Source organism: Oreochromis niloticus, linkage group LG10 (genome assembly GCF_001858045.2).
Source record: "Oreochromis niloticus isolate F11D_XX linkage group LG10, O_niloticus_UMD_NMBU, whole genome shotgun sequence".
In the NCBI taxonomy this organism is placed as follows: Eukaryota; Metazoa; Chordata; class Actinopteri; order Cichliformes; family Cichlidae; genus Oreochromis; species Oreochromis niloticus.
The window spans coordinates 20,152,894-20,164,095 of record NC_031975.2 but is presented as its reverse complement, the minus strand read 5'-3'; the positions used below and the strand labels follow the sequence as shown (position 1 = coordinate 20,164,095).

General features: G+C 39.5%; 1 protein-coding gene across 2 annotated transcripts in view; it reads right to left on the bottom strand.

Moving 5' to 3' along the window:
• Nucleotides 1-1,725: 1,725 nt before the first annotated feature.
• The window catches only part of LOC100534588 (glucocorticoid receptor), a 57,906-nt gene continuing 48,429 nt past the window's right edge, over nucleotides 1,726-11,202 (bottom strand). For both annotated transcript variants that reach the window (XM_003446939.5, XM_005452584.4), the window contains 5 exons: nucleotides 10,878-11,150; nucleotides 8,555-8,699; nucleotides 6,558-6,688; nucleotides 2,260-2,417; nucleotides 1,726-1,934 (listed from right to left, as the gene is read on the bottom strand). In XM_003446939.5, the coding sequence (XP_003446987.1) occupies nucleotides 1,782-1,934; nucleotides 2,260-2,417; nucleotides 6,558-6,688; nucleotides 8,555-8,699; nucleotides 10,878-11,150 (860 nt within the window). In that variant the 3' untranslated portion in view covers nucleotides 1,726-1,781. The remainder of the gene's footprint in view (nucleotides 1,935-2,259; nucleotides 2,418-6,557; nucleotides 6,689-8,554; nucleotides 8,700-10,877; nucleotides 11,151-11,202) is intronic.

The window sequence follows — 11,202 nt, the reverse complement described above, 5'->3', positions numbered from 1 at the left end:
GGGTTTCCATGGCTGAGAAGCTCCTGTACAGTAGGTGTAATGTGCAGGCGGGCCAGTACTTTTGTCCATATAGTGCATTTACTAAACTACCAACCTCGGTCTGAATGCAGCTGGAAATAAAAGGACGGTTTAACTTCAAGCCAGATTTAATTGACTCATTACGTCACTTTTCAAACAGACAGCAGGCCCTTTGATACTTCGGATGGCTTTTTCAAATGCATTTTGGTTATAAAACACAAATGCAATTAAAACATAAAAAAAACTTTTTAAAGATAGAAATCCTAAAATTTAAATCAGTCTGCTCCCAAGTAGTACAAAATATTAAATGTGTCTTTAATTTGAATTTTAGCAGTACCCATTTAGATCAAAGCTGGCTGAAGCTTAAGCAAGAAAAAAAGCTATTTGTAAGTGCATTCATTATATATGCTGGGTAATCAGGGTAATAGAACTTTTAACAGAATTTCATACTGACTGGGAGAGGCGGCAAATTTATCTAATATACTTCACATGGATAATAAAAGACCAAAAAAAATTTGTTTTGGGACTTTTTTTTTTGCAATGTGATAAAACTGAACATTTAACATTACTTATCTGTACCATAGGCTGTGTTCCTACATGCAGAACAGGAGATAAGAACAAAACAGAGAGATTTCCACATTAAGAACACTGAAATGGCAGCTCGGAAAAAGAAAACAGAAATTACAACGCGGAAATAGAGAAACAGACAAATCATGTGGAAAGATGTCGACATCAACTTCTAATGCAAAAAAACCTACAGCTTATAGTGGATGGCTATGAAGAGCGTAAAAACTAAAAGGCACTGGTTTTCCCTCAGGTACATCCTGTGTAAACATTTGGCTGAGTGAATGTGTGTGTGTCTTGCTTCTGTATGTGACTTGAATTGTGTGCCTGCATAAAATAAATAGAGAATATGTCTCTAGCTGATTTCTTTTCTCAGTGGTCTTGTGTAGAATTGTGATTTGAATAATTTCTGAAGTGATATGTAATTCACAACGGGAAAGTTTGCCCTGTCCATTTGTCGTGAAGAATAATAAAATTCTTTCATGTGACTGTTTCCAACTGTTCTGAGGTTTTTTTGTCCCCTTCATCGTGAACGGTCTTCCAAAAAAACCCCCAGAAAAGTGGACACTCACTACATTCTCTGCACAGTGAAGCTGGGAAGGACCGATAGATACAAGCTGGGCATGTGAGCAGAGGAACACTAGGCTTGAACTGCAAAACCTTTCAAGTTGCAAAGTATACCAGGTGTAATGTTCTTGGAGGAAAAGGTGTTTGTACTGTATATGTTAGCTTCTCTGTGAAAACTGCAGTAAAATACTAGAGGCTTGAAAGAATATGAGGCACATAGCCATTGTAAGAAAGCATTAAAAATACAAGCACAGGGCTATGGGTGTAGAGTAGGTGAGGGAGGACTGAAAAAAAAATTATCCAAAATGCATCCATCCCAAGAGACATTCAGAGTCCAACTAAGAGGAAGGGCTATAGGTCGGTGATAAGATACTATGGCAGGACTAGGACTGGGATAGGGGGCTTGAGGCCACAGGTATTGTGCTCCAAGATTAGGCTGAATGGCTGAGCCCCAAAGGGGCGTGGCAGAATTTCTAGAGGAGGCCCAGGAAAAACTGAGAAACTGAATGAGGGAGGCAGGATATGCAAGCTATGAGGGAGCGATGAGGGAGGCAGGATATGCAAGCTAGGGGCCCCTGGAGAGGTATATGTGCAGGGCAGGATTTAAGGCATTGATTCACAATTTAAGGCAGTCATTTCTGATGAAACAGCAGAGCTTTGACGCTTCCATCTTTGAATTTTGGTATCTGGTTGGAAATGAGCTCTGCCAGCATCTCCGGGAATTCCACACTGAGGGTTTTATTCACAAAGGTGTAGAAACAGATCTGGAGAAGACCCTCGACCATCTGGTTAAGACACAAAGAGATTAGTAAGAGTTGTTTACTCACTTTACTTAAAAGGATTACCCTTAAAGTGGAGTAGGCTCTAAATGCAAGATCTTTACGTCTACAACAAGTTTTTACAGAGAGGCAGAAGTGGAGAGTGTTAGAAACTAACTTGATTGAAACTTAGTGCACTACACAGGATATGAGTGTATTCTTCAGGTGGAAAAGACCTGGCTGGTATTAAAAAAACAAAGGAAGCCAATCTACAGGATAAATATAAAAAAAATGCTAGATGAAACAAAGTGGCCTAAAAACACTTAAACGTGTGTGTTTTTGTTTCACTTGCCTCCTGCATGGAGTCGAGTAGCTTAGTTAGCTGGTAGAAGCGTTGCCAGTTCTGACTAGGGTTCTCCTCTCTCTTGACGATGGCTTTTCCCAGCTCCTTGATATAGGTCATCCTGATCTCATCAAAAACTGCTTGGCTCTTCAGGCCATCTTTTGGTACTGCACACACAGAGACAGAGAATACAACACAGAGCGATATATCAGTATCATTTAGGAAAAAAAATAAAATAAATAAATGTTAATTGAAGCTGGTAAGCTTCAAGGAAACTGTTGCTCTGTTAGGCTGGTGGTTAACAGAGGAAGGTGTTCTGAAGGTCCAAATAAAAAACACCAAGAATAAGAACAAAACTTTAATAAGAATTTATCCTAATCAGGTCTGTGTCTGCTACTGAGGCAAAAAGAGTTAGGTGAGAAGTTTGCATTCAGACACACATGATCACACATGTCTTGTGGGAAGAGAAGACTGACAACAGATGCCAAATATTTTCAGTTGCTGAAAGGTCTGAACTACAGCCAGGCTCTGCTACTATGTAGCCATGCTTTTTAAAGTTGCAATTTAGCATTGTCTTGCTGAAATATGCCAGCCTTGCCTGAACAAGAGGTTATGGAATCATATGCCCTAAAGCCTCTATAAACCTCTCAGTATTGATGGTGCCTGAGGCTCTAATGCACCCCCATACCATCAGAGATGCAGGTTGTGAACTGAGTTCTGATAACAAACAGGATGGTCTCCATATTTTCCAAAAAGAATTTCAAACCACAGAACAGTTTCCACTTTTCCTCAGTCCATTTTAAATAAGCTTTAATCAAGAGAAGATGACAGCGTTTCTGGATCATGATCACACACATCCATTCCTCTTTGCACGATGGAGCTCTAACCTGCATTTGCAGGAAATGATTCAGGAACTGATATCGTTCCACAATTTGCAGACAAAGTTATCCCAATCATGGTACTGACCTGCTGCCACTTTTTCATATTAGTTGCTGCTGCCAACAAAAATGACCTTATTTGATTTTTTTGTAAAAACTGTATGTTTTCTGTGTACTGTTATGAATGAAATATTGTGTGGCGTGGGTGTGGTCTCTGGCCGGCTGCAGAGGAGGGGTGGCGCAGTGAGCTCCCGGGGCAGCGCGGAGGTGGGCGGAACAGGTGTGCTGGGGATGAGTGATTGATTGTGAATCTTTTTATGTTGCAGTGACAGTCGAGGAGGGGGGTGAACGGACGTGACAGCGGAGCGGGAGTGTCTGTGTCCCATGCGTTTGTGCTGAAACCACATCGAACATTGTTAATGAAATAAACGTGCTGTCACCCCACCCGTGGACTTGTGTATGTGTGTCGGGGTCTGACTTCACATATAGATTTATGAGATTTGAAAATAATTGCAGTTTGCTTAAAATGTTCCAACTTTTTTGGAATTGGGGTTGTGCTAAAAGTAGTACCAGCTGCTGTGCAAGGTGTCACTTTAGCTTTTTAAATCAGGACGTTTGAATACCCTTCAAAATGATTCCCTGCATTTAAATGATATATTATCGAGGACACACTGAGGACTTTCACGGTCAGTGCCAGTCACTGCTGAAAAGCAAAAACTGCAAACTTAAAAAGCAATACAGTTGTATCAGCACATTGTGGACTCTCGTCAGTGTGGCGTCAGGCAGTGAGCCACACAGTTTAGCAGTGACTTGCAGTGATTGTGCTAGGCAACAATGGCACTGCAAACTCATTAAACAAATTGTGTTTTTTTTATTCTATGACCTATTAATTCTTTATTGAGTTATTTATGTTTTGTGGTGCTTTCACGCTGCTGAGCATTCTCTATTTTCTCTATTTAACTAAATATGACAATATATCAAATAGTCTTATAAGTGACTTGAAATTCCATATAATGTGTGCGAGAATGGATAAAAGCAGCTCAAACCAAAGTTGTCCCATCTAATAGTATTTCCATCCCTGAGGGAAACGGATGGAAATCGCTCTCAGGTACAAAAATGCAGCCGGTGCACAGTATGGAAATGTAATTTCCTCTGCATAACAAGCTAATTGCTTCTGAAGTGCATCCTCTTTGTCGCCATTCTCTGAGAATAATGCTCTCCATCACAGACAAGAAAATTTGAAATAAGTGGGGAAAGGTCTGATTTAGTGATACTGTTTCCTTGTGTAGTATGTAGGGTTAGGTTACTGATTGGTAACCCACAGCTCTCATTATTAGACCTCTTCAAACATTAAATAAAGAGAGGCCTGATGAACACAGCCTATTGAGTTTAAATGAGTTTTTACTTTTTTTAATAATGTGCTTTCACTGGACAACTGTAGATAAAAGAAGATTAAACAGCAGTAATAAAAAAAGCTAACTGTTTTTATTCAGTGAGATAAGAAATACAAAAGTTATACTAATTCAACTCTCAGTGGACCCTCTTGTACGGAAATTAAATGACTCTCTACCAAGGTAAGATCTGTGAAAGGACTGCACTTTCACAGAGCAGTAACATTTAACAGAAGGCATCTAAAAGAAAATATCACATTGTTACATCGCAGATTGGTGAAGAATGTCAAAAGAACATCAAACTTGCATATTTTGATAGTAACAGTAACACCCGGTCTTTTCTGTGGCATTTTGAATTCATGTGTCCTTCTAAAAAGAAATGGCTCCGTGTTTGATCGCTGAATTTCAGAACTGAAGGAGACCCTTGAAAGAAAACACTTAAGATACACTTTAAACCAAACAATGAAGTTAAAGAAAATGCAAGACAAGTGCTTGAAATGGTTTAGGGTACATAACACCCTGTGAACGTAAACTGAAATAAAGGTCCAGCGAGCACTGACAGACACACATAATAATGCATCTACAGAACAAAACATTTACTGTGCTTTTGTCAGCAGACTGGGTTTAAATTATTGCAGACAGGAATGTTACTGTTCTGCCGTTATGCTTCTGACAGTGTAGACACTTGCGGCATGGTTACCGTATGCTACTGTCAGCAGTGATTTTAAACAGGTTCTTTAAACTGCAGTATTAAAACATACGACCACCGGCCACTTCATTAGGTACACAAGTTGATCTGCTTGTAATGCAAATATCTAACCAGCCAATCATATAGCAGCAAGCCAATGTATTTACATATGTAGATGACCTGCTGAAGGTTCAAACTGAGCATCAGAATTGGGGAGAAAAAGGGTGATGCAAGTGCACAAGGGCTGATCTGAATATTTCAGAAACCGGTGATCTGCTAGGATGTTTCTGTTATAGGGTTTACAGAGAGTGATCGAAAAAAGGAGAAAATATTTAGTGAGTGACAGTTCCCTTGGCAAAAATTCCTTGCTGATGCCACAGGTCAGAGGAGAATGGTCAGATTGCGCCGATAGGAAGACAAAAGTAACTCAATTAGCCCTCATTATAGGCAAAGTGTGCAGATGAGCATCTCTGAATGCACAACACATCAAACCTTGAAGCAGATGAGCTACAGCAGTAGAAGACTGCACAAAGTGCCACTCCTGTTAGCTAAGAAAAGGAAACTGAGGCTGCAATTTGCATAGGCAATAGAAGATTGGAAAAGTACTGCCTGGTCTGATGAGCCTCAATTTCTGATGTGATATTTCAAAATTTAGTGTAAACAACAAGACAGCATGGATACACCCTACCTTGTATCAGTAGTAGAAGTTAGAGGATATTTCTTGGCCCACCTTGGCAACTTAGTACCAGCTGATCATTATTGAAACACCACACCATACCTGATTATTGTTGCTGACCATGTCAGTCCCTTAATGACTATATTATGATCAATCCTGATAGCGTTTCCAGCAGGACAACATGCCATGTCACAAATATCAGATTATCTCAAATTGGTTTCTTGAATTTGACAGTGATTTCACTGTACTCAAATAGCCTTAACAGTCATCAATCTCAAGCCAATAGAGCACCTTTGGGATGCGGTGGAACAGGAGGTTTGCCTCATGGATGTGCAGCTGACAAATCTAAAGCAACTGCGTGATGCTATCACGCCAATATGGACCAAAACCCCTGAGGAATGTTTCCAGCACCGTTGAATCTTTGCCACAAAGGCGATGCATTACTGATAAGTAATGAAATTTGTGGCCTTTAGTAGCAGCAATCAAAATCCTCTGCGCATTCATCGAGAGGAACATAACCAGAACAGCCCTACTGTGACAAATTGCAAGGAAATGGAAAAAAAGCTGCAGCTGTATAACACAGTAGATACAATAAAAAGTGATTTTTCCAGTCCAGCAGAGAGACTTTTGAAAAACACTGCTGTCATTTTTCAAAGTGAATTGTGTTCCATTACCTGTACTGAGCAGTAACAGCACCTTCATGCACAGGTACTCTTCATAGGACACCTGCAGTCTGACAAACTCATTACAGATCTTCAGCATCTGCTCGCACTGGTCAGTCATGAAGGGCAGCTTCATGCGATCTCTGTGAGAGGAGAGGAAGTGTAGAGCAGGTGAAGACAAGAAACAGAAGAAAACAGAATTAAAAGAGACACACAGGTTAGACTTGGAGCTGTTTCACTCATGCTGTTATTCAATTCCCAATAAATAGCCCTGGCAGGGATGTGCTACATCCTTGCAGGAGAAATCCAGACTCTAAAATCAGTCATGATGGATTTTCACACCTCACTTCCACTAACACACAGCCCACATTACTTTTTTCTTAGAAAATCAATACAGCACATTCTCCTGATACATAGCCTTGGGCTGAGCACTGTCTACTCTTTCTGACCAACTGCAGTGCCATCGGCAATGACATCTTCACATTTCATATCTATTTTTTACTCCTCCTTTTGGAAGTGACTCTTCACAGCTCAGGGCTTTCTTTCTAACCATTTCCAATAAAAAGGTTGAGCTGTTTGCAAGATGTCGATGTGTTTTTAGCACTGTTTACAAATGTAGAAAAACTGGATGGTTCTTTCAGAAATCCCAGCAGGTATTTAAACAGCTTAATAGTTCAGTTCTATTTACCTGAATTTACTTTCTACTGTAAGATCCCTGTAGTATTAGAAAGAAAACCCCAACAATCATATGATCCCCTATGAGCAAGCAATAGTGGGAGGGAAGAAGTCCCTCTTAACAGGAAGAGACCAGACTCAGGGAGGGGTAGTCACTTGCTGTTATAAATAAATGGCAAATGGCAAAAAAAGGATATGTAACAAAAGAGTACACAAGAATAGCCTCTATTTTGTTTCCTCTGGGAGTGACAAAGACTGTAGTAAACACAAATTCATCAATCAATTTTCCGCAAGCAGTGAAAGTTGTAAGTATGTAATTAACATACTGCAGTCTAACCTGAGTCCCGCCTCTGTGGCATAGAAAATTATTTACAGTATAGTTCATAATGCAGTTGTTCCTGTATTTTTTTGAATTACTTGAGTAGGGTAACTCTTGAAGTGTTTACAGACTATTATTACAGATATTTGATTCCTTGTACTTTGTTTTTTCTAGCCTCCCTAGTCATTGCCTCTTGTATATGATTTCCTATTTAGTTACTTCCTGTTTTATTTATTAGTCCCCATGTGCTTTGATATTAGTTTTATTTCCTTTTATGTCTCCGTTTATCCGTTTATGTCTTAATTAGTTTCAGTTGTGTCTTGTTACCCTGGCGTTTCTACTCTCCCTGATTACCTCCTGTGTATATTAAAAACCTCAGTTTGTATTTGTTCCTTGTTGAGTTATACTGTGTTCCTGGGTGTGCTATCTGCAGGATTAATGGTTTTAAATATTTTTTATTATTTTTTCCCCTTTTTCCGCATTGCCTCAATCAAAGTGTTTTGTGTTTATGAAGTCTGCCTCAGAAAAAGTCTGCGTTTGGGTCAGGAACCTGCAAACCATGGCAATAATAGCTGATGTACTGGCCTAGCTTATTTATTCATGGGGGCTTTTTGTTGTTTCTGAAAATTAGGTGAGAAGGTCAGTCCTGGGTTCATGTCTGCTTCTTAAGGTTAACATAGAAACTGGATAAAGGGTTAAGCAGCTTACACAGCTTGACGATGAGCAAAAACTAGCGAACACCCTTTTCCACGTCCCTCATAATAAAACATAGAACTGGAGTTTAGATTTCAGCAAAAATATAACCATATTCTCATTGTTAGACAGTAAATTCTCATTTACATGTGACTTTATCACTCAGCCTTCTGACCTGATTTCTATACTGAGTCACAAAGCTGAGTCACAGATAAATGGTTAACTTTGTAAGTCAAATGATGAAGTGAGACTAACACCGTGAAATGAGCAAATGGAAAAACAAAACTGCTCAAATATTAGAACAGCTGTGATTGTTACCCACTTGTTGATGACAAGATCAGGGGCGAAACAAAGCATGCTGCCATTACACTGCTCGTATGACCTCCAGCCAAGACTGAAAGACATGAGAAAGAGCCAGGAGCACTGCAGCAGAGTCATCTGGTCATCAAGGTGCAGATTGCGGAAGCCTAGGGACGTAAAAAGACTGTTAGAACAACTAAACCAGATAAACACAAGTTCATAAAACAACCACAATAACAAATTCAAAGATGCAACATCAAAAAGAGACACCAAATACTGTCTGTGATTTTTTTTTCTCCCTAGGACTGACGGTCTTCAAAACAAAGCAAGCTATGAGGTTATTACAAATGTGCTTATACGTAAGCACATATGATTGCATATGTTATAGTGATAGTCATCAGTTGTGCATACTTTTAAAACAGCAGTGAAGAATATTTTCATGTTTTGATTTCAGAGAATACAGACATTAAAGACAAGCGGAAGTAATTGCTCAACTCTTTTATTAAAACTACCACACAACCAGCTAAGAAATACTAGAAATGGACCATACAGTTAATTGGATATTTAAATTGAATTGCTGTTCAGTTGTTTCTGCTCTCAAAACAATAAAGGTTGAACTGCACATTAAGTCCCTTCATTTTCTGTTTGCTTGAAATATGGCTCAGTTATGTGAGACCCCCCCCTCCTTTTAGTGCTTCTCCTCTCGATCGACTTGCCAGTTCTGGACATCACATACATAAGATTTAAAACCAGATTATCTCTTCATTTTTTCCCTTGTCATATAAAGAGAAATTACAAAAAGAAAAGCCAATAATATGGTTTTCTGGGAGGTTTCTCAGGAGCAGAAATACAGGCAACTCCTTGGACTGATTAGCAAGTCATGTGCTTTCTTTTCTCATGAGTTGAAACTAGCACGAGTGGTTGGAGTTTCAAATTCATTTTGTTTCCATTTTTGTTTTGGTGGAATGGAAACAGCGTAGGAATAAAACCCAGCAATTATCGTATTTTCTTGACATTTAAACCATGAATTTAAGTTATATTGACAACAATAAAATGTAAGTATATCCATTTATGTGCTGAATCCCATGTTTTGGTGTAGTGTCTTGCTCCACTTAGAGCGAAAGAGTCCTCAAACATGGCAAAGAAAGTTTTTCCTATTCTCATTTTCCATGCATTTCAACAATAGTACAAAGATACATTCTATATGTGTGGATCTGAGATTATATCATCGACTGGTAGTTTTCTGTCAAACTGTATCTATAGTTACGAGCACATTCCCCTTGTTAATACACAAATTATTGTGTTTAAGCAGCATTTTTAGCAGTGGCATATTTCCATTTGGTATCAAGGGGTGCACACGTGTGTTCAGTACCATTGCAATGCACAAACTGCATGTGCTGCTCTTGAGCTCTCGTGACAAGCTTCGAAAACAATGCAGTGATCCCCAAAATTTAAGAGTTAATGAGTTATTAACTTCGGTCATGACCTTATACCTTGGAAGTGGTAGGTTTCTAAAAACTCTGGCCATGACATACAATAACTCCTCCATCTGTAATTATGGATTCAGCCATTAAGGTGACATGACATTGGTAACTAAACAACTATTTTAAAAAAAAGGAACGAGGAAAGAGGAATCAAAAAAAAAAAATCTACCTTTTGAGCATTCTGAAGTGAGATGCATCAAACACTTCCTTATTGGTCACCCTACCATTAAGATGACAGCCAGCTGGCTACTGAACTGAGCCACAACTGCATGTTCGCTCGTTATCTGCTTTGTTTAAACTGTATGACAACACTCAGACAAATAAAGGCTGTGGTTTTAACCAGAAGAGCACTACTGAAGTATGTACTACTGAAACACTCGCAAACTACTCACCAGGTAGTAGCGAAACTCTGAGAAGTGCAGTACAAACCATAATAAGAGAACATATGCCTTCAAAGTAAAAGTACTGCCTTTTGTGCTATTAGCAATCTACTTGTGACAATGTTTTCAGTATAGTGGCATATACTTCTTTGTGACCAATTTCATGCTAACCAGTGCTGGAAACTCGTCCCCCATTTTTTTTTATAACAACTGGAGGTAGCCACATTGTTGTTGGTCAGTCTATAGGCCTATATGACTAAGGCCTAAGTGGGGACGTACGACTGAGGCAACTTCCTTAACTGGCATCATGTGTTAAAAAAAATAGACAAGTAAAAGTGGATGTAGTTGTTTTTCATCATCGACTTGACCCATTAGTTCAATTTTCTAGATGGATTTACCACCAGTGATGGAGTCTGTTCGAACAAGTCTGTGCATATAAACTAAACCAAAGGGAATCCATGGTAAAGAGCTTTTCTGTTACCTGGTAGTGACTTGGCCCACTTGACTGCAGAGACAACCTGCTGTCCCCCTAGCCTGTTGAGAGTAGACATGAGCCGTGATGAAGTATCTGGCAGTGTGCTGTCATAGCCCGAGTAGATGATCTCTGGTTCTATGGCCTTCAGTATGGACAGCATGGTCGGCACGAGTTGGGGCATGCTCCTGGGTACGACTGGAACAGGCATGTTGCTAATGGTGGGCTCTGATGCCCCAGCCCGGTGCACTTTCATCTTGATCAGCTTTTTGTTTTTCCTTGCTGTGAGGTGAGACATAGCAATAAAAGAGAGGTACAGAAAAAAAAAAACATT